A 24,595-nucleotide genomic window follows, 5' to 3' on the forward strand; every position below is an offset into this window, starting at 1 on the left:
AAGCAAAACAAGTAAACATCTTGCTATAAAGAAAATCACTCCTACTGCCCAATATCTTGGTAAAATCTGGTATAATATGAAACCCAACAGTTTTATAGTTTTCATTGTGTTTAAATAGTGACAGCAGACAAGTGGCCTTAGACATTATAAATACCAGATTCTCGGTATAAAGGGCAGATTATTTATGCTGATCAGTAAAGAAAAAAAAGGCAAATAAACACAAGTCTAGGGATCTTGGAAAAAACTCAGATCTTTAATGAAACAAAAAATTAATGTTTCTGTTTGGACTGTTTTTGTCTGACATTTTTGCTCTGTGTCCCCACTTTCTTTTTGTTGCGGTTCTTGTTTTTGACATTGTGAGTCTCGTAATACCGCACACCCACTTTCTTTGAATGTTGCTGCCTCTCGATTCTTCTTCTCTGAAAAAGAAGACATCATAGTGTTACCAAATCTGAAGTCTATGAAATAAGGACCATATTTTCCAGACTGAACACCGCTTCATAGTCAGCTATAGTATTCCTATTACTATCCTCAGTGTGCACATTGAGGGTCACAAAAGGGTTTTGCTAGCTCCACTTGCCCACCAATGACCAAAGTCCACAAAGTAACCATTCACAATAGAAGTAAACGAGGGGCTCCAAAATAGCAGCCATTTGTGTAGCAAGATCAAATACAGTCATGTGCATGAGGACTTCGTGCAATGGCGGCGGGAGTATGGAGCAGCTGTAACCAACTCACATTACATAGCCAAGCCTAAAAATGGACACCCCACAGGTCCTCCTTCAACTTGAAGGAGCAGAGTTTTACAAACTGCATTTCCATCTAAAGGTCTCCTCTGTGTGGATGGCCATTGTATATGGCAGCTGGAGTAGAGAAAAGAAGTAGAACATAAAACATGCTTGTGAAAGGAGCTGTAAGGCAACTGATTAACCTACTTCTTTAGATGATAACTTCTTCTGCGGCTTTTCATTATCAGCATCGTCATTGTCAAGACGCTTCCTTTTCTTTAATGGCTTAGTCCTCACTGAAAATAATTAGAAGTTATTTAACAAGCATATGAACATTGCTCCTGCTCCGATGTATGCGCTAGCCAGAAACTGACACTAACAGAGCAATTAAATAGAACCAACATTTAAAACTTACTCCCATTGCTAAACAATGCTGAATCCTATGGTCACAGAGACTATTATAGTCTATTTACTTAGCAGAAGAACCTTGTGTCTGTGCAGCTCTGCGAGTACAGAAGGACCTTGGAAAGAATGGAGAGGACAGATGGTCTCCCCTGCTGCCCATCACTTCTCTTATTCTCTGTAGCACAGCCGCCTTCATTTTGGTGCAGGGTATCAAACCCCTAGGGTTCACAGAAGACAGAACAGCTAGCTAATTTAACCTGAAATGTTCCTTTGAAGCTAAACTGTGTTTTGAACACCTTTACATAAAAGCTGCAGTTTTTTTTTTTCAATCCCTATTGCGTGTCCTTAATTTTTAGCTTGATAAATGAAACCCAACCATGGGTTACACACTTCTTTTTGATTATCCTAAATGATAAAGCTGGTGGGTGATCAAGTAATAAGCAGAGGATGAATGGCATGTGATAATTGCTTGGTAAAAAAGGGTGAAAAATAATTAACCTCAGGCAGTGAAGCGCAGAGGCAGGATAATGAATGAGAATGAATGGACAGGGATGAGTGGGATTAATGTGGAGGATGATGGCAGGTCACTGCATTACCTTCTCTGTGCTGCTCCTCCGCTTCCTCCTCTTCATCCTTAATCCCGTTATCTTCTTTTTGTGGCTTTGGTTTTAAGATGTGTACACCAAGCTCTTTAGGAATTCTACAAAGAAAACAGTAGAACATTTAAAATTATATACTAACCAATAGTGGCAAATTTGTGTTGTTGAATATCCAGGACAAACCCTTTTAAATTCTCATACAAGGTATTCAGTTTGTTAGCCCAGTGCCCTGTAATGGGGCAATAGTGAGTATAGAGAGTCCCGGGTTATGTACAGGATAAGTCCTTTAGGTTCGTATTTGTATGCAAGTCGGAAGACATTTTATAATTGTAGCTCCAGACAAAATTTTTATTTGTCCCAGTAACAATTGGAATTAAAAATTATGAGCTGTCATGGGAACAAGGATTATGAATAAAGCTTCAGTACAGACACCTTAAAAGCTGATCACTGCAGCCTGGGACTAAAGTAAAACATCCGGGGAGCTTCACCAGAGGTCATAGGGGGCAGAAAGGTCTGTCTGTAAGTCTAGTGTCCTCAAGTCATGAAGCACCTATAATCTTAATCTATGAATGCCAGGTTCTTGGTCTTCCCACATTCTTCTCTAGTAAGGTGGTAGCATTTCCAAATAGTAAAGTACCCAGTTTCCCTAAACATAATACATCCCCCGAAAATAAGATCTACTACAATTTTCTTTAAGGACACCTGTCATCAGGTCTGTGTCACTTGTCCTGTCACCTCTTCCTGTTGGAGCAGCTCACAAGGATCCCATCCCAGCCTTTATCTAGTTATTTCATACATTATTCATTGTAAAATCATCTATTCTTTATCATGTAACTGAGGCTGGTCACATGGTCAGAGGCAATGATGTCACCCCTGTTCCCCCTCCCCTCTCCTCCCCCTGCTCATGTCTGTGTGTAATGTATAGTAAAGCATGGCTAGTGTGTGCTGCATCTGCTGACATGCTGCATCCTCCTAATATACAGGTGAGAGACACAGACATCATCTACACATGAATCTGACATGTTCTGCTGTAACATGGCTGCCTGCAGCTGCTGTATCTCTCCTAAACACACACACAGGCTGCAGGGGGCACCAGCACCAGGAAGCACATGATTATACAGCCTCACATCATTATACAGGCTGTCAGTCAAGCACTGGGGGTGTGGCTGTGCCTCCCATTCATGAATAAGCTGGACAGCTTGAATATGCTAATGTCTCATTGGACATTTCACAGGTCATTTGCATACAGCTTTAGGACCTCATGGCTTAGGTTTACAGGCATGTAGAGGGACAATGAAGGGATAGAGGCAATGCTCTCTAATGGCTGTTTATGAAAATATATTTAGTTTAGGGGGGTTATTTTGCATGACGGGTTCTCTTTAAGGAATTTAATATTTATATTGCAAAGTGAAGGATAATTATGTACCACAGTTTTACTGGCCACACCTGGCTTTGGCCCACAATAATAAATCCAACAGAGATGGACCAGGTCTTATCTACATCTAATCAATCCATAAACTTAATGGGTCTCAAAATAAATATGCGCAAAACAGATATATAACAATTAGGGATCAACTTTTCTTTCAGCTCTAAGTTCTAAGTGTAGTTTTTCTTTATTCTTATTTAAATTCTTTGAATGCAGACAACAAGGAGTTGGCTTCCCCTCTTATCTTGAAGGGATGCCTACAACTTTCACACCAAGTGCAGTGACTGGGTAGTGTTACACTGTGTAGGGAAGGGCACCACCCCAGGTAGCAGCACACAGTGTACTCTTTAGGAGGCCATTCATCATCCGGTCTACTAGCAGGGCAAGTTATGGCAGGGCACAGTGTAAGGCTTCTGCCATAAAAGTTCATCTTGGGAAGTCCAAGAATGCGTTAAGTATGATTAATGATTACTGTGGGATGACACAATTTCCTCTTCGACATATAAACATATTGTACATGTTAAGAACTCTGAAATGATCAAGTACATCGTCTAAGGACATGGAAATGAAAAACTAATTGGATGCAGAGTCGTGGCACAGAGCTGTACAGGGCTCAGATCAACACCCAAAACCTGGATGTGATACCAACTCTGTGTAGTTAAACCTTTGTGTATTGTTAATAGTAAATTGAGACTCTGCACTCTGCAGCAAGCTGAACCTGCATCAGGATTCTGATAGTCAAAGCAGAGGGTGGAGGTGTTTAACACATTATAAAGAGCAGAAAGCTCTTCAGGCTGAAATAGACGGCCAGAGAACTTGCAAGAGCTGAAAACCTGGATTAAAGTGCACTCTGCACAGTCCTGTGTGTGCGTTTTTTTTTTTTTTTTTTTTACAAAAGGGTGCGGCAACATACCGTTCCATAGTCTGGGAAAGGATAGGACACGTTCCCCGGAATACAGCACCATTCATCGCTATGGAGATGCCCCATTCACACAGCATAAGGGGTAAAGCAGTTCCTTGAGGGTGTGGTAACAATGCGAGTGCAATGTAAGACCACACCATGAAACATAAAACATTTAAAAAAAAAAAAAATTTACCACCCCATCATCCTGACTTAAACTTGGTGACCAAGTTATCCCCAATGGAAACATTTCATCCTCGATGCTGAAACTTCTCTAGACCACGCTACAGATTCACTGCATTTTAATGCTAATGGATTTATCGATCCATTATCGAGACAATTTCTTATTCAAAACAAAAAAGGATACAAATGCTGAAACAGAACAAAACAAAGGCGATTGACTCTGTATCTGGGTTGCATCATGTTCCCAATTTTTCCACCAAACCTGGTGGAGAATAGTTAGGGTACAAGAACTAGAAAGGTCAAACAATTTGATATCCAAAGCATCAAAAATATTGCGTGATCTCCAACCTGTCACGTGCGGATGTGGTGATGCCAAGAAGTATGCCCATGGATAAGGTCTTCTGTAAGCAAGCACAGAGGTCTGCTACCGCCATATTTTATCAGTTTTACTGATGCTGGACTAGTCCTACAAACCTATCGTGAGGAGCTATTTATCTATGGACTTGTTAGATTATAACTCGATACACCAAGATTTTGGCAATAAAGAGATATAAAATGTATGCTACGCCACCGAAGCGCCTAGTCTTATAATTTATTCAGCCCCCTGTTCCGCTCCAGAAAAACTGATGGTAGATGTCCTAAAAACAACAAGAAAAAAAAAGTATACAACAACAAACAGTCTACAGGCTCCACCTATCTCACTAAACTCCACATTCTCTAAAGTGCCAAGAGGTTTAAAAAGTTGCATGTGATTAAATATGTGAATTTCATTGTTGTGACACTTGTATTAAATCTGTGTACACGTTATATGAAGATGCTGCACACACACATTGAAAAGACAGAACAGAAACAATGGGATGTTGTGTTGCAAAACAAAACATTCCCATTTATAGTGTAGGTTAAGAATATGTTCACATATACCAAGATATGCAACATTTGAACATGTCCAAATTCCCCAACACAACAAAATAAATCTTAAAAAAAAAATACATATCTCTGAAATTCAGTAACACATGCAGCCATAACTTTGTTCTGCAAGAGAAAATTAGAGGATTGCATTTCCACCCCTTCACTTATGTTCAGAACATATTTTTTCTCGGTTCACGGCTAAACAAAAAGCAGCCTTTCCATAAAGTTTTGTTCAAGAATTAATGTTTTAATTAGAATTTTCTTCATTTAGAGAGAGCCTCAGAATGTCCCATCACACCACGGTTTTATTAGACAGTATCTGCGGGCAGATCCGGTGGCTCCAGGCCCGAGGTCTCATAACATGTGCTGCAGATTTCATTGTTTTGCACAAGTGCTAATGAGAAAATGTTACTTATTCATTTGCTTGCTGGAAAGACCTCAACCAAAAAGGAGAGCCGGGAATCATTAGAATTATTAAATAAACAGCCTGTAAATCCCTCTGCAATAACCATCTTCACTATGCCAGTACATAGCACGTACTGGCACTTGCTGTGCCCTGGAGTACACCGAGGAGATTAACTGCAAGCTCTGGGAAGGGGAACATGCTGCTATCACCCAAAAGCAGCTGTAAGACCTTCCAAGACTAATCAAGCAGCCAAATCAATTTGGGTGTCAAAAGGTGGACACAGTGCTTTTCCAAGCTTCCCAATGAATCCATCTGCACACACTGCATAATGGCTGTTGGATTAACCCTGTAAGCATCAGAACCCAGCTGCCATCGTAGCGTTAGCGGATACACTAAATGGCGCACTTTCCACCTCTTTCTCCTGATCACTAGAGAAAAGAACACAAAAAGAGGGCAAACAAGAGGACACCGCCTGGTGTATTGTAAAATGGAAATAGAAGCAGATATCAAGGAAATAGGGAAGGTACAAGGTACACCGCCCACTAGAATTACGCTCACCTTGAATAGCTCAATGTAAGCATATAGGTCATTCCAATTGACTAGTCGCTTCTGATCTTCTGATCACTGGGGGGTTAAACTGCTTATACACAAGTGTGGTCCAACAAAGTCACACTGCCTCTGTGGGATTTCAGCTTTTTGGTTCCGTTCAGGATGTTCAACATTTCTACATTTGGTCCAATAAATTCCAGAGACATGGAGAGAGTTTGTCGGAACAGACAAATCCAATAGAATGGTGTCCATTAGGAAAACCCTGTTAACGTATGGCCCAACTTCAAGGCAACTATTGATCTTTTAACCCCTTAAGGACGCAGGGTTTTTCGGCTCATTTCTCGCTCTCCAACTTCAAAAAACCATAACTTTTTCATTTTTACGTGTACAGACCTGTGTGAGGGCTTATTTTGTGCGTAACAAATTTTACTTTCCCGTAATGTTATTTATTTTAACATGCCGTGCACTGCGAAGCTGAAAAAAAATTCCAAAATGTGGAAAAATGGAAAAAAAAAAAAAACGCACGTGCGTCACGTTCTTGTGGGCTCAGTTTTTACGTCTTTCATTCTTCGCTCCAAATAAAACGCTTACTTTATTCTTTGGTTCGGTGTGTTCGCGGTGATACCAAATTTATATAGGTTTTATTGTGTTTTAATACATTTTCAAAAATTAAACAAATGTGTACAAAAAAGAAAAAAAATTTTTGTCATCTTCTGAAGCTAATAACTTTTTCATACTTTGGCGCACGAAGATGTGAGAGGGGTCATTTTTTGCGAAATGAGGCGACGTTTTCATTGCTACCATTTTGAGGTCTGTGCAACATTTTGATAACATAAAAAATGAAATAAAAAATTATGTAAAAAGGTGTAAAAGTCGCATTTCGGACATTTGAGCGCCATTTCCCGCCTCGGAGGTCACCGCCGCCCGTAACCGTTTTTATATTTTGATAGATCGGGCATTTTGGGACGCAGTGATACCTAATATGTTTGTGATTTTTACTGTTTATTATGTTTTATATCCGTTCTAGGGAAAGGGGGGTGATTTGAACTTTTAATATTTTATTAATTTTTTTTATTTTTTAAACTTTTTTTTTTATTTTTTTTTTTTCACTATTTTTTAGACCATCTAGGGTACATTAACCCTAGATAGTCAGATCGCTCCTACCATATACTGCAATACTTCTGTATTGCAATATATGGCATTTTTGCAGCACATTCACTACAATGAGCCACTGGCTCATTGTAAGGAATCTGCAGATGCCAGATAGTCTTGGGTCAAACGAAGACCCGAGGCTACCATGGCAACCGATCGCCACCGCCCCCCCCCCCCCCCATGACGTACGGGGGCGCGGCGATTGTAAAAAAGATGGCGGCGCCCGCGCGCCGCCGTCTTTTAAACGCCGCCGGCGACGTTGAAAGGGTTAATAGCAATAGCAATATGCAACAACCCCCACCTCTGTATGAAGAGGACTCGTGAGCCCTCTTCATACATCCCTTATACCTCTGCGCCGTAGAGCTACGGCGCAGAGCGTTAAGGGGTTAAATTGAAGGCATCTCATATATTCATGACAGCATACAATAGGAATTTTCTAGTTAAATAATTACTTTACAATACCTTAATGCAGAGAATCGTTTGGCTTTTGCTTTATCCAGAAATTTCTGGCACTTTGCTATCCTATCGTCCAAGTCTTGCAGCAATGATTTTGAGCCATGCTTGGTAGCACCTTTGACATCTGCGTGTGTTTTTACATCAGTCTCGGATTCTGAGGATGCACTTGGATCATCCTCCTCTTCTGATAAGACATCTTCTTCCTGATAATCCAATTCTGAAATGTCTGACATTCCCTCTAGTTCTATAGGCACCAAGTCTTCCTGGGAAAATTCTGGCGCAACATTAATCTTTCCAAAGTCCTGACGAACATTTGATAAAATTTCCTTCATCTCCTCTTTTTCCAAGTTAGCTTCCTGGGAATCAGTGACCACGTTTTCATCGCCAAGATCTTCCTCATTTACGATGGTTTGTGCAGCCACCAATGAGGTTTGCTTAGCCTAGGAAAAAAACAGACAAGGTCCCTTTAAGATTTTACATGTATTTGTATGACAAAAAAAAAAAAAAAAAAAAAAAATCCTACAGATTTGTTTTATTGAAGTAAAATGTAGTTTCAGGAACTCAATATTTCCTAATGGTGTTCATTAAACACAACCTGTTAGGGCGGCTTGGGACATAACACCATGAACAAGTATGTATGAACCAGTGGCTTAATGCCCCACATTGCCCTGTAGTGTTTTTCCCCTGTGCCGGAGCCTTATGCACCTGCACAGTGATGCAATGATGCTACTGTAGTTCTGCTGGTGCGCAGTAGCTCTGGCCCTGAGACCAGACACCCGGTGGCCTGCTTTTTTGTACATTAGCAGAACACCGGCTTCATGGACTAGGCTGTGAGGCTCCTTGTAGTTGTGTGCTGTAGATATCTGGGTAGTAGGCTACTGGGGAGTGGAGTAGCCGAGCAGTGTACCCCAGGTCCGGCTACTCCACACCCCAGTAGCCTCTTTGGAAATTAGCATATTACCACAAAGATTAAAATAATCTTAGAAATAATAGGTAGATCTTTGGTGGTAGGTTTCCTATAAATGAAAGCAAGATGCTTTAGAGGGGGTTTTATGAAGACCACAAACATGGAATACAAAGTTTGCAAAGAAAAGTCTTGCAAAGCTGCAACATGGTGTATAATAAAATTTTAGTGAAACTAACAAAAGGAAAGGATCTTACCTCTGAAGGTGGCTCTGCATTTGGTGGTTTGACAAAGAAAGGTATTCTTCCACGTTGCCAATCATTGAGCACCATCTTTGAAACTGTTTGCCGATCAGGTTCACCCCCCTTTAAAGGGCAAAGAAAAGAAATCATCATAAATGTCAAGTAACAAACAAAATACAAAAATATGATATAAAAAAATAAGATACTCATGCATGTGAATGCTAACAATAACACCAGGTTCTTATCAGCTACAGGACTGTAACCATGTGTAACCTTTCCCTTGTAGATGATTGCAGCTGCAGGACAGGGAAAAATGCAGTTGTATACTAGGATGGTAGCTGTGCTTGACGCACTGGGGTTCTTAGCTCTCAGCATTCATAATAGTCTCCTGCCCTTGCCCTTTGATGTAATACCTAACCAGAACCCTGTGAGCAGGGTGGATGAGCTGTGCTGAGAACTTACACAGGAGTGCACCACATACAATCTTGGAATATGACTGCAGTCCTGCTGCTACTATCTGGACGTGGTGCTCTCTGCAAGAATTTACAGCACAGCCTACCCTTTTCCAGTACCGGGCATTCGGTTAGATATCACTGTAGAGTGGGGAGGAGTGGATGGTTGGAGTGCAGAAATAATGCGCCGATCTAAGAACAATATCAGAAGTAATATCACTTAATATCACAGTAATATCAGGAGACTCCCCCAGTGCTTCAAGTCCTGCTACATTCCTGAGATCTACATTCATTTTTAACAGTCCTATTGCTACTCACACGCAAAGATGTGGTCACATTGGCCCTTGTGTCAATACCCAGCACAAACTGCAGTTCTGCATTGTCAAATGCACGAACTCATGGAATTCATGGGTCAGGGCAGATTGTTATAAACAGTCTGGTCAATTGCATTTCATGCAGAAATGTGAACCCTTATAAGTTTCTAGAACAACAACTGTATTGGCCCATTCCTTTAAATTAGTGGGCGGTCATGAGTTAAAAGGAAAACTGCAACATTCAGACTATAATACATAATGGAAAATTCAGAAAGTAAATTCTCCTGTTCCATATAATAGTTTTAAGTAGGACTTTAGAACATCTGTTTTAATATGGTCTTAATCAAAACAGACCCCAAACTTCCTAAATATTGAGACACTTGCATCATTAATTCCAAAAATACAATTGCCATCCTCTTTATTACATCTTTTTCCAAAAATAACCACAGATTCTTTTGAAGGCATTGACTTATATAAAGCCTAATAATTAAATAATGAAAAGTTATGCAAGCAATTCTTTTCAGTATTTAAATTTCTCACCACTTTTGTGCCAAGTTTGGACTTTGTAATTTTTTGTCAACAAATTTCTATGAGGTCTATTTTTGGCCAGACATTTCAATGTACCTTTCTATCCAGGCCAGTTGGAAGAAAAAAAAAATCTTCAGTGCCTTCAAAAGGAAACACTTGGGTCTAAAAAAAAAAAAAAAAAAAAAGAACAAACTAGGAGAATGACGGATCACTGACCTTTAACAACTTTCCTGTTTTATAAGCAAGTTTTTCCAGGAAATCTTCAGCATCTTTCCAGGAATCTATTTTATAGGTTTTACTGATGTATTCGGGTTTTGCCCTCTCGAGGACAGCAGTAATGTGATCTTCAGGGTTTTTAATCTTCTCTACTTGCACCTGAAGAAGTCAAAAAAGGAAAGGAAAGAGAAAGCAAAGGGATTGTTCTTGGGTTGCTTCTGCTGTAATCAGTATGCAATACACAGTGAATACTTGACATGCTCAATGCATTCATTCAGGGTTTGTCCTGTTAGTGAGCAAAAGTGTCCAAAAAGACTAAAGTTGTTGATTTATTATGGAACAGCATAATGAAGCATTTCCCCTAAATGTAACAGTAAACTAAAAGTTTAAATGTGTGCAGCCCTAAAAGGGGTTGGTGGCACAAGTATAAGACACTTTTCGGACCCCAATTTTATATTTGCCCTGTTAATGTTTTCCAGCGAGCCACGGGACTCTGTTCTGCTGCCCGAGCATCATGTGACCTTCACCTATAGGCAAACTATAATCGGGTATGCATAATATACTTAAACTGTACCAGGGTACATCAATAGGTCATGCATCCAACTTCTGACAAACATCTTTCTGCCAGCGCCTTTTATCCTCCCTATGCAGAGATGGACTCAATATATAAGGCTCAAGAGTAGAAAGAACAAGTCATAAGGGAAATCTAGAGTAAGTTCTTTCAAAAGGAGCTCATCTGTTTTAGTACTGAGCCCAAAAACATATGAACATGTTACAGGTTATTGTGAGCTGCAAACAATCCTTTATGGTCTTTTGTTACATATAGGTGAAGGAAAGCTGCTTCACAGAAAATAGAGTAGCTAGTGCTGTGGAAATAACTCTAAGACAACCTCCAAGTATTTCGGCAATTGCTTTAAGAGAATTAAAAATCATTCCCATCCCATACTTACCACTCCCTTCAGAACAATGTCTGTTTCAGAGTCTCCGGATGGATAAACTACACCAGGGCAGTCGATGAGAAATATGCGCCGCATAAGTGTGATATACTGCCAAACCTAATAAGGCAAAAAAAAAAAAAAATAATTTATTAATGTTCAGATAATGAAGACTAAAGTATGCATAATTTCATTCACATCTCAACTACATTAATCAATACCAAATTTAACTGTAAAACACCACGACAGAGCAGAATGCAAGAAATCACATTTAATGAAATGAGGGATAAAAGCCAAACCAGTATCTATTACAGAAGAAACAGACTCAACTGTATACAGCCCTGTTTCAATGTGGTTGTGTCCCTTCAGTACAGTGTAAGGAACTGGTTTAACCGAGTGAGAGGCTTTTGACTAGGAAGTACTCTAAGGAGACTTTTGGCAAATAAACTCTTCACATGTACTGCTACCACTGTATGAAGAGGTGTCACAGAGGTGGGGTTTGCTGCAGATTGAGGGACGAGTGAGCAGGATTTTGGATAATATGCAAATAAGTTCCCATAATGGGATAAATGAAACATTGCCTCATTTATTGTATGCATTACTTTCAATATACTTTGTATCAGTTGCTCATATTGGTCTAGAACTCCGCTTGCCATCACTGTATAGAAAGCTTCCATTTTCCCTTCCAGGAGTCCAAAGTGATATCACACTGCTTTTTGCCTTGTACACGCAGTCCCCTACTTAAGAACACTCGACTACATACGACCCCTTGTTACAAACGGACCTCTGGATATTGGTAATTTATTGTACTTTAGTCCCTGGCTACAATGATCAGCTGTAACAGTTATCACAGGCGTCTGTAATGAAGCTTTATTGTTAATATTCATTCTTATGACAACCCGACATTTTTAAAATCCAATTCTCGCAGAAACCAAAAAAGTTCTGGCTCGGGTTACAATGATAAAATATATAGTTCCGACTTACATACAAATTCAACTTAAGAACAAACCTACAGACCCCATCTTGTATGTAACCCGGGGACTGTCTGTATTTAGATTTCTCTACTTCACACCAAACTATTTTATGTGCACTGCATGCAAGTGGGAGAAGGGGAAACAAGTGCCCGTTTTTCTCCTTACCTTTGTTTCACCGGCTATTGGAGCCACATTGCAGACTTTCTTGGAACGCAGTGTATTGATCACAGAGCTTTTGCCCACATTAGGATAGCCAATAAATCCCACACTAATTTGCTTCTTGTCAGTGTGCAGCTGTTAAAAGAAAAAGTACAGGTAAATGTATTTATCACAATGTTTCTTGAGAAGTCTGGACACCTCCATACATATCAGCCAGTCCCTTGTCTGGCAATGCACAGAGTTCTGATAATCTTAGGTCCTTGCAGAGGCCATCTATTTAGGAAGGGGTGTGTGTGTGGAAATCCCAGTTATTTATTAAAACAATTCAATGATGATCAATAGCACAATTGATGTTTTAAAATTTTAAGGTGGAATAAAAGATGTTGCAAGGGTTAAAGTAATTTTTAAAGAAAGGGGGCCAATGGTTTAAACCATAGTATTCACTGATCTTAAACATAGACATATACTGGCAGACATATGTATTCTTTTACCCCTCCATCTGCACAGTAAACTTTGTATTGTGTGGAAAACACAGGATGGAAAGATGCAGCAAGCAATCAACCCTGAACATCTCAGAAAACCTTACAACATAGAAACAAAAAAACAGAGGCCTTCTAGTACTGCATACTTGGCATCTCTGGTTTAAAACTCAAAAATGTAAATCATAAAAAAATAAATTAAATATGGATTCCTTTTTTTTTTTTAAATCGTTTCTTGAAAAGCAAAATAGCGATGCCTAAACCTTTAAGTTCAGTATACAAAATAAACCAAAAAAATTTAAAAATAGGTCCAAGTTTTTATTTTGCAATACAATATATTGCTCCATTACATAAAACTAAATTTTATTTTGTTAGTTCTATATTGAGTCCATTTCAAAGACCCAGATAAACAAATGGACCCCAACAAAATGGTTCTGCCGTACCTTTCCAAATTGCCGAAGAAGCTGGATGAAAGCGCCTTTCCCAAATGGATTGGTAAGGCTAGAATGAAAGGCCAGTGTTGGATACTCTTCGGATAAGCAAGCAACCCAGCGTTTCTGAAAGAACAGTTTTTATTAGTATAGAACCATAACTAACGCCGATCATACCTACACATCTGCTTTATATTTTCAGCATATATTGAAGACAGATCTGGCCCCTAAATAAAAAGACATTCTGAACAATATATTACACAGTAAAAACAAGTGCACACAGCTTTAGTCCAGGAACAGCAAATCTTTGCTTCAAAGATGAATTTTCCATTTATGTACTGTCCTACGGGATCTAATAGCAATTAAAAAATATCTATAAAGCGCGGCTCTTTAATAAATGTTTAAACTGCGGTTTCTGAATCTGTCTTCATGCAAAAGCGTAATATTCTGCCTAATGAATTCTGCCGTCTCTGAGCACTGCTGTGATCTCACAGTAATCCAATTAGTTTAAAATAATAGAAAACAGACATCTGATGACAGCCCTTCTGCAATAAAAGCCTGAACATTCAGAAAAGCATAACAGGAGATGTACAAAGTAAACAATGCAAATAGATTGTTTAAATGCAGACATGGGGTATTTGGCTTGCCAAAAATAAGGTTACCAGGGTAAGTAAGAGACAATGTAGGAGAGCCCATTAGAGTACTTGCCATGGTAAACTTTCCCCTTCTGTCTGTTGAAGCTGTGGGTCAGGTGACCCAGATTCTGGCAGTTCTGTCAGCGGTGCACTCATTACTGTATGTATGCCCCCTCAGCAACCACCACACCACTCTGGCTGTAGAAACATGTCGATGTCCTTGTTACATGCCTCCAACCACTAATTGGTGGACAGCTTACTGCCCCACGAGAAGTCTGCAGAACAGAGGATGTCTCCAAAGCATCTGCCAGTAAGTCTCAAGGCAGAATGGTAAACTTATTGGTGGCCAACCTTTTTAAAAAGGTTTCCCTGCCTTCACTGGCCACGAGAACCACTAAGTAGTAGCAAATAACAGCAAGCCACAAACTGGTAAAGGTTCCTTTCAAACATACACAGGATTTGCTTATCATGCTTTGTCAAATAGTTTGAGTATGCTTGAAAGGAACCATTACAAGTTTGCATTTGGCTATTTGTCGTTACTAAAAGAATGGAAACCTTAAAGAGGGGTTGGCCACAAATAACTGACTCGTCAACAGACACTTTGGAGACTGCACCGATTAGCGAGACGTGGGAGTGGTGGTTACAGAGGGGGCATACATAAAGTAATAAGTGCACCTACTGGGAGTCCAAAAGATATCACATGAAGTCTCAAAGCAGATGCCAGCAGGTCAGATGAGCCACAGCTCCTACAGAGAGCAAGGAAAAATTTAACAGGGTAGGTACAATATGGGAGATATTACCATTACCCTGGGAAACCTATTCATGGCCAACACTTGTAAAAAGATTTCCATTCTTTAAAATGGCCATGAGAGCCACTAAACAATAGCAAAAGCAAAATGCAAACCTGTAAGCCTTTCAAGCATACCCAAGCTATTTAACAGTAAAGGAAGCTTAAAGGAAACCTACCACTTGAAATGGCAGGTTTCAGAAGAAAACACCGAGCACCAGCTCAGGGCGAGCTGGTGCCGGTGCTTATTTTTGTTAGTGTTTTAAACCGCGGTATCGCGGTTTAAAACACTTTTTATACTTTATAGCCGGCGCAGGGAGGTATGCGCTCTGCGCTTACCATGCGCGCGGCTACATAGGAAGTGAAGGAGAGCCGCGCGCATGGTAAGCACCTCCCTGCGCCGGCTATACAGTTTAAAAAGTGTTTTAAACCGCGATACCGCGGTTTAAAACACTAACAAAAATAAGCACCGGCACCAGCTCAGCCTGAGCTGGTGCTCGGTGTTTTCTTCTGAAACCTGCCACTTCAAGTGGTAGGTTTCCTTTAAAGAAAACCCATGATCGGTCCATTTAGCACCCTCTCTGTACCATATCACCTGGGATGAACTGACAATTCCAAACATGCACTATAAACCCCACAGCTAGTCACCACATGGCACCTCCAAAACTCATGCATGTACCAAGGGCCTTATTTACAGCCCATGCTGCCTTAGACACAGAACCCGAATGTGTCAAGTTTAAAAATGTGCTCCGTTCCAAGTAATCATAATACATTTTTAGTTGGTGCTAACAAATGAGATGAACTATAAAGCTACAGAACCAGACTATTACACTAGCCTACTAAAACATTCAAGGCTTTCAGACATAAAATAAAAAAACGAAGGTCAAAGCACAAACTATTGCCATCTTTCATGAAAGATAGATACCATGCATGAAGAGCGCAAATTAGAAAGCAGAAAAATCTGTGATATAAATAGAATGTCTTTGGATCTGTACAATCATTCCAGCCTGCAAAGGTCTGGCCTAGACTCCTTTCCTAAAGAAGAAGTCATTCTGTGCTAAAGGTACAATGTAAAAGGTGATGTCTGGGTATTACTATATGCTTTCTGGCAAATGGTGACCAAGTGCTGCAAACAAAACAGCAGAACTATATCTTACCGTCGCCCAAGTAGGAACCAAATCACATTTATTCAGAACAAACAGAAGATGTTTCCAGGGTTTCTCCTTTTTTAGATAAGCTTCAATGTGTGGGGAGCGGGTTCCCATGGGATCTCTGGCATCCAGAACTTGTATTACAACATCAGAAGAATCAATTACCTACAACAAAGAATACACATTTCTTTGAAAGACTTACATAAAAAGGACTAGTTGTCTTAAACTATGGGGCACCATTACCCCCTCAGCCAAGGAACATTTCTCTTGGGACTAATGTATAATGGGTACATGTGCTAGCCATTGTTACATCGTCTATGACATGTCCCCATTTCTTCTTTGGGCTAAAGCTCAAGGCTCTGGACTCCACAGCCCGTGCATGAGCTGACTGTCCAGGCTGCAAACATCCTACTACTGGTTTCAACTGTAGATGAAGGAATAAGTTAGTAATCTGGCAAGTGTCCAATAGCAGGAATACATTAGTTACAATATGGTAATATGTGAAGTAGAGGTTGCAATAACATCTGTACAAGTGTCATGGATACTTGCACAGGCAATTTTACGCTTTGAAAACAGTCTCACATGTAGTAAAGGGAACCCATCATGAGAAATTGGCCTAATAAACCAATAGCAGTATGTTGTGAAGCAGCTGAGCGGCTTTTAGATGACCTTTCATGGCCTGGTGTGGTGGCATTATCCAGAAAATCAAATTTGAAGAGAGATGTAAATTGGTTTCATGAAGTGGAGGTGGAGAGTTTTAACACTGAAGTCAAGCTTTTCTTACCTTAGAACTTTCTCCACTGTAATTGATGGTCCTGCATCCAGGGACGTCATTGATTAGATCTCTTTAAAAGGAACCTATCACCAGCAATGTCATTTTTAGCTGGTGACAGGTTCCCATAGCCTATGTGAAGCAGATTTTAAAAACGCCTTTGTCTGCATTCTGACTCATTTCAGTAGTTTATACGAGTTGAATTCACATTACCTGGCTTCCTGCCAGCAGCTTGTGCAGAGTCCCTGGGAGAGGGCAACTGCAGCCTGTGTGTGCGCCTGTGTCCACATTCATGCAGTTCCCTCACCTTTCCAAATTTGTGTCATGTGCATTGATCAGGCAGGGGAGGGGGTTGAAGTGGAGTAGAGGAATAATGTATGAGGAGATACAGACACACACAGGCTTCCCCTCCCTCGGGACTCACCACACACTGCTGGCAGGGAGTCAGGTAATGTAAATGAAACTTGTACAGTATTGAAATGATTCAGAGCGCTGATATAGGCTTTTTTTTTTTTTTTTTTTTTTTTTTTTTTTAAATCATAGGTTATTGGAACCGGTCAAACTAAAAATTACATTCCTGGTGATAAGCACGGCACATGATGTCAATCAAATGGCAGGCGGTGTTTAGAGGCAAAGATAGAGTGTTAAAACTCTCCACCCCCCTGACTTTATACATCCAACAAAGGGTGCTGACACACTGAGCATTTTTGGGCAGTTTTTAAATGCATGCATTTTTGTACGTTTACCATGCGTATGGCTGGTTCCTACACTTCTAGAAATGAAGATAAACAGGTTCAAACCAGGTAAACATACAAAACACATGCGTTTTTAAACTGACTGAAAACGCGTGCGTTTTGAGACTGGTTAAAGAAGGTCCAAGATGCCCTGTGTGGCAGCACCCTTAGGCCCCTTTCAAACTTTCATTTTTCATCTGTGTGTTCTGCCCGTGCCTTTGATGTGCAGAACTTGCATTGCACTTGTAATAAATGGGTTTTTTCAGACCTACATTCTTTTTCAAGCACACATGGGCATTTTTTTTTTAAAGCGCATTTAAATCTCAGCATGCTCTACTTTTGCAAGTCAGGGGTGTGAAAAACGCAAGTGAAATGTGTTTTTCACGGATCAATTGCATTAGAAAAGATAAACTACGGTCCTGAGTCACGCACGTTATCTTCACGTGGAAAACACATTGAAAATGCATTGAAAACACCTAAAAAAAAAAAAAAAAGGCACATGAAAAACAGACACTGAAGAAGCTCTGACTGAAAACTGAACTCTTGAAAAATGTCAGTTTTTCACTGACCAAACCCTGATCAGACTCTGAAGTGAGATTTAAGACCTATTTCACACTTGCAGATCGCGTCAAAGTAGATTTTTTTGGATGTTGTCACCAAGCTGGGCCATGAAAGAAAAATTTATCTAGAAGTTGATCAACTGCTTGGCAACCATACTGTAGTGGTTTATTGGACCAATTTATGATGACGGGTTCCCTTTAAGGTTTTACCGGTACAATAGGAGGGATGTGCACAGCTTGCAATTCAATTCTGCTCTTGCAGGACTGGCACGTCCAGTAACAGGGCTCCATACTAGATGTGAGAGGAGCTCTGCTATAACCCTTGCTAGTGTTGCAGTGAAGCACTGAGCAAAGATGGCAGTTGCCGAGGACCATAAATTATCTCTACGTTGGCTGTGATGTATCTGAAATCTCTTCCCTACTGCAGTTTTGTGTACACCTGATGATTAACATTACCTATAGCAAAGCGATTAATAAAGTGTAGGATACCCCATGGCTACCAAAGGTGACGGCAGTGAGTGAGCTGCTGCAGGTGGTCACAAAGATATCGTGTAGATTAGACATTTAAATAACAACTTAGAGAAAGGGAACTCCACTTTAAACCTCTTCATGAGAAAAAAAAAAAAATCAGAAATGTCCAATAATGCATCATTATGCAAAATGGAAAACACTACAAGACCAAAATTGGGATAACAAAATATCCGTGACACTGGGGTTTAAAACTATCATTTAGCTTGTCCCTGAAGATGGGGGGAGGGGGGAGGGGTTTATAACACTGTCGGCTTAAGTTGATGGTCCACCACATCAAGAGGTCTACACAGAGAGTAGGCACCAGCTACATGGCAGAGCTGGTAGACTTTGTGCCCTGAGGCCATGTATAGAAAATGATTTCTAACAAATAATTCTACTACTCTGTAGTATATCACCGACACTCCACTGCCCACTCTCCTCAGTAACCAAGCCCTGCTTTTAATCAGCCTAACAACAATACGCAGCAGGACTTTTTGGTGGAACATTTTCACACCACTTTGAAAAGACTCCGAGTCCATTCCCTGTTTGCTTTGGAGACTGTTTATCAAAATTACTTCCATTTGTTTTAAATTAGTTTTAATGTTAACCGATTGTTGCATTGAACTTTTGGGAAAAGAAATACAGAACAGCGTTTTTAATATCTAAAAGGGTTATTTAACTACAAAAGCCAGGAAGGAAGAGGGTATTCATACAAGGACAAACACATTCTCAGTGCGTTTTAAAACGCACCAAGAACGGACCGTGCGACAGCACCCTCCAATGGTTCCGTTGCCATGGCTGTAATGTTACAAAATCAGTTTATAAACTTGTAAGAAATTCACCCAAGGAGAGTCCAATGATATTAATGGTTACTGCACTGCTCTGACTCCCTAGTCCTGATTGACAGGTCTCACTGTTACTTAGGGGACTGTCTGCCAATATTCAACCATAGACATATACAGCAGTGTAAGAAATACTGTCAAATATTTTACACAGTGCCTTGTTGGAACCTTGAGAGAGAGCACCGTTACCTCGTTCAGCACTTCATGTCATGTCCTAACATCCCTCCATTGAGGATGGGGTGGAGTAGATTGAGGCATGCCGTGATTTCATGTGATCAGATACATACTTTCGATTACATCACCCTGGTCACATAACATGAAGTGCTGAATGGTGAGAAGAGGCATGGGGAGGAGCCGGTAGACTCCTGGCAGTACGCCAAGTAAATGCGTAGCACTGTGCCAGCTACAAATGCAGATCTAGGACTCGGATGAATTTTCAATAAAAATTTGACTTAAAAACTAGTTTTTTCAATGGTTGTAAACCAGAATCCAGGAGACTGAATTTCACATCACACAGAAGCAAAAGTTTAATTTTGTGATAATAATGCACTGACACTCACCTTGTATAATTCGCCCCAAATTCTCTTAGATTGGCCTTTCTTATAGATTTCTTCTTTAGCCTCCTCTCTGAATAGGATACAAAATTTACCATTAGCAGGAATCATAATCAAGATTTATTATATTAGAATAATAAATATATTTACCATAAAACAAGTCTGGACTACATCAAGAAGGAACAGGTATATTTTGTAAGAGTAAATCCACACCAAGGTTTTATCAACTGGTATAACATTTATGTCCTCAATGTGTGGCTCCCACTCTTTTCCTACTCTCCATAGAAGGATAGGAAGAGCCATTGGGTGAGGAAAGCCTTTACCCTTTCCCTGCCCAGGACATCTCTCATCCTTTCTCACGTGGAGGCACCTCTATGGCCAAGGACTTAGAAAATTTGCCCTAGATTCTATGAGACACAAATTTGGATACCTGGCACTTGGAATCCGAGGGTTTTTATTATTTTGTGTGTTGTATATTTTTATACAGATTTATGGATTACAATACAATATTTTTTGTTTTATTATTTTTGGGAGTGTAAATTCTTGATGTTGTGAATTGAAGTATACATAAATCTACTTACCATATATACTTGAGTATAAGCAGCGTTTTTCAGCACTTTAGTCTATAACAAAAAAATGAACTCTGTACTCACATTTCCGACGCTCCCTGCAGGTCCTCTTCTTTGTTCTGGTGCTCCGTCTGCTAAGTGTGTATGCAGGGAGTCAGAAAACCAGAAGGAAGAGGACCTGCAGGGAGCGTCGGAAAGGTGAATACCAAAATGTATTTTTTTTTAAATCGGCTGCCTGATATTATTATTAGTTTTGGATTGTGGGAGGAAACCCACACAAACACGGAGAGAACATACAAACTCTTTGCAGATGCTGACCCTGGGGACTGGGTGGAGGTGACCAATGCATCTCCCAACCTAGGCTTATACTCTAGTTCAGTGCCGAGTGCCCAAACTACAACAGAGACCCGCTTATTTATCGCAAAGTGCCAACACAAAAATTTAATTTGTGATTTATACTCGCTTCTCTGTCACAGCTTTCATTGAAGCCAGCACCCTGAGGACACCAATAAAGCATTTCTAACTGAAAAGCAGATTTTTGGTTATTTCAGTTTTAGTAATTTTATGAGGATTTATTCATGTGACTATATGACTATGAGACTCTACACACATTCATCTATTACATTTAGCAGTTTTACCCATCTGTAAACACTCAATGCAATTTAAACTGCTCTCAGAAAATATATGTTTTATTGGGGTTTAGTTTAATTGTTTATGCTATAATTTCGTTTTTTCTTTATACATGTCAGAATGGTAAAAATTATTCGCATAACCATTTTAACACCAAATTTCCAATTTGCTTTTATAATAAAAACATTACAGTTTCCAATCACTTTCAAAGTAGATAAAAGAATACCTGGCTCCCTGATAGCATACTGCATCAAGTCCTCATCTGTGCACTGATCTTACAACGCTACGTCCTGCTCCCTCGTGTTGTGCAGCGTAGGCTGACAGAGTTCTGCTTGTAGCACAGGGTAGCTCATTATTTCATGGTATGGGGAGCAGAAAGTAAAGTTGCAAGAGTGTTATGCAGATGATAATGATTGCTGAATTGCTGTTCGCCGACAAGGAGACAATGCAATCTATTATCTACCTTAGTATGTCCTGGTGACAGGTTCCCTTTTATTTACAGACTACTGATGGTGAAATAGTATACACTTAACAAATGCGTCACGTAAAAGCTTCATACCTGACTCCTGTATCTTCTGTAACCAAATCCCTATCTTTCTCTTGGTCATAACGGTCTGCCAATGCCTCAGCATTTTGAAGTAGTTCTTGTACATCTCCAGCTATAAGGTTTGGTCTTTTCCTCTGAGACTTTGGGCCAAAAGTGGTTTCAAACGTTTCAGTGTCCAGAATGTGAACTTTTGAATTCTGTTAAAATTGAATGAATTGTTAATGTAGGGACAGAGTAAATGAAGACGTTTTGTATTCTGTAGTTCAATGCCACAACATTTTACAACTAAGGGTAAGAGTTGAATTATAACTAAAATTTACAGCATTTAGGAGAAGCCCTTTAATATAAACATGTAAAAAGAGAGCATGAATCTTGGGACTAAATGGTTGCATAGTGTTGGGGGAGGAGGGGGGATTGGGGAAAAAACCCATTTATGCACACTATGTCTGAATCAAGTTTTCTTACGGTCTGTTTGCTGTGTATTTTGGAAGCAGCAGACATTCAGACCGCCTTAAGGCTTTGTCTTCATTTCTTTGAAGACATTTCCCAAGGAATATGATGAAACAAAGGCATATGTGGAGACCAAAGCTAATTTCACACACTCTCATGGCACATGGTAAAGCTCACGTGCCAGGCTTTTCCCATCAAAATAAATGTTCACTTGGAACAGAATTTCCCAATAAAAATATGGAAATTATTCTACTGAATAACAAAAGCAATTCCATAGGGTTGTCATCTGCAATCAAACCAAGGATACACGCGGATTTACGTCTCACGCGGTACCTGCCAGGCTTTCTGGATGAGCACATTCTCAGGCAGCTCGTGACTCTCCGCAGTTTTATATTCTGATAACATTTCCTTTTGTATTTAATAAAACACACATGAGCAGAAAAGAAAAACAAAAGGTAAAGGCAGTACTTTCTATGTGCTCACAGAAGAGAACAGTGTGTTCTACACAGGAGTGATGAATGCTTGAAACATGAAGAAAGCCTGCTTATGTCATTATTAGAGACTAGAATATACAGGCTAATAAATCTGTATGGCCACGATGTTAGCCAAGGGAAGGCTTAGCTAATAGATCATCCCAGAGGATGTTCTCATCTTCATATACACCTTCTCTAAGACGGCTAGGAAGCAGCAACATTCATTTCAACCTTTCCCATAAAATAGTACAGGTCACCGAAACTACTGTATGTATTGTGCCTTACTACAGACAAATGCCTTATTCCTATTATATGCCACTGTGGAGAGGAGAGCCATTGCACAGAGAGGCCCACACATACAGAATGTCCTGAAGCTGCTAGTAAACGGTTTATGTCAACCAGTGGTGGATTTACACAGCATTTTATTTAAGTGTATAGAATTTTCTAAATGATTCTTTATCCTATATGCCACCTCTCCATTTCTCAAAGAAGTGAGGACCTTTGCAGTCCTTTTCTTTTACAAACCCAGCACATCCAGCAAGTGTTGCAAGAGAATTAAAACTGACAAAGTTTCCCGGCATAGTCAGATCCATTTAGACATTTACATTGGATTGCAATTTGATGTAGGCCAGGAGAACATTTGCAAGGAAAAAAAGGGAACTTACTCTTAATCCACTTTATTAAGGAAAGCTGAGAAGAACGGAGAATGTACTAATAGAACATGCTGGGATATAGTGGCTATACATAGAAGAGAAGAGTAAATTGGAAGGAGAACTACCGTATATACTTGAGTATAAATCGACCCAATTGTAAGCAGAGGCCCCTAATTTTAGGCACACACAATATGATGGCAGAGGTGGCTGACATCACAGCTTGTGCACCGGAGAGTCACATGGAGCTGCCGCTGCCAGACAGAAGTAGAAGAGAAGACCTGCAATGGTCGTCGGAAAGGAGAGTAGTTACGTTTTTTTTTTGTGACTGAGTTTGGGTTTTTCAGAACATTTTTTTGTGCTGAATAAAATGGTCTTATACTATAGGACATACAGTGCTCTGTAGCGACAATTTAAGTGTCCTATCTTTTCACAGGGTACGGAACGGTACCACACTTGTGCTGCACCATACCGCAGTCTTATATGTTACCAAAGAAGCAGGATTTATGTGTTTCACAGGTTTAGATCCTTGATTTTAGAGGAGGTTTCAACACTGGGAGTTTGAGCACTGAAAGACAACTGAAGTGCCACCTATCATTTAAAGTGCAGGTGTGCTGCTCATCCAATGACCGTGCATGTCAGAGCATCTAAGAATTATGAGATCTAAGGAACTGCCCAAGAAGCTCAGAAAGAATTGTGGCAAGGCAATTGGTCTGGTCAAAGTTGCAAAAGGATTTCTGCAGCACTCTTTAACTGGAAGAAGTTTGGGACAACAACTCTTCCACGACCTGGCTGTCCAGTCAAACTAAGCAATCTTGGGAGAAGAGCCTTGGTGAAAGAGGTAGAAAAGAACCTTAGGATTACTGTGGCTGAGCTCCAGTAGGGTGCAGTAGGGAAATGGAAGCCTCTCCATTTGTAACTTTTTAGGTGTTAATTCTAAGCATTATGTGGGGCAAAACCAGGCAGTGCTCTTCACCTGCCAAATCCCAACAATGAAACGTGGTGGTGGAAGCATCATGCTATGGGGCAGTTTTTCAGCGGCAGGGTCAGGGCGACTGGTTACAATTGAAGAAAAGATGAACGCGACAGAAGTAAAGGTATATCCTAAATGAAAACCTCTTCCAAAGTGCTATGGACCTCAGACAGGGCCAAAGGTTTATCTTCCAACAAATCAATGACCCTAAGCACACAGGTGAAATAAATCAGTGGCTTCAGAACAACTCTGTGACCATTCTTGACTAGCCCAGCCAGAGCCCTGACCTATCACCAATCGAGCATCTCTGGGGAGACTTAAAAATGGCTGACCACCAATGTTCACCATCCAACCTGAAGGAACTGTAGAGGATCTTCAAGAAAGAATGGCACAGGATCCCCAAATCCAGG

The 24,595-nt window shown here is 40.2% G+C and overlaps 1 protein-coding gene across 1 annotated transcript in view; it reads right to left on the minus strand.

Annotated features, from left to right (window-relative positions):
• Positions 1–232: 232 nt before the first annotated feature.
• Positions 233–24,595, minus strand: part of GNL2 (G protein nucleolar 2) — a 30,551-nt gene continuing 6,188 nt past the window's right edge. The window contains exons 5-16 of the mRNA XM_072136755.1: positions 21,652–21,836; positions 19,900–19,966; positions 15,928–16,086; positions 13,361–13,474; positions 12,445–12,573; positions 11,321–11,425; positions 10,371–10,529; positions 8,876–8,983; positions 7,721–8,154; positions 1,730–1,833; positions 936–1,024; positions 233–419 (exon numbers count right to left, since the gene is read on the minus strand). Coding sequence (XP_071992856.1) covers positions 270–419; positions 936–1,024; positions 1,730–1,833; positions 7,721–8,154; positions 8,876–8,983; positions 10,371–10,529; positions 11,321–11,425; positions 12,445–12,573; positions 13,361–13,474; positions 15,928–16,086; positions 19,900–19,966; positions 21,652–21,836 — 1,803 coding nt within the window. The 3' untranslated portion in view covers positions 233–269. The remainder of the gene's footprint in view (positions 420–935; positions 1,025–1,729; positions 1,834–7,720; positions 8,155–8,875; positions 8,984–10,370; positions 10,530–11,320; positions 11,426–12,444; positions 12,574–13,360; positions 13,475–15,927; positions 16,087–19,899; positions 19,967–21,651; positions 21,837–24,595) is intronic.

This window comes from Engystomops pustulosus, chromosome 2, assembly GCF_040894005.1.
Source record: "Engystomops pustulosus chromosome 2, aEngPut4.maternal, whole genome shotgun sequence".
NCBI classification, from domain to species: domain Eukaryota; kingdom Metazoa; phylum Chordata; class Amphibia; order Anura; family Leptodactylidae; genus Engystomops; species Engystomops pustulosus.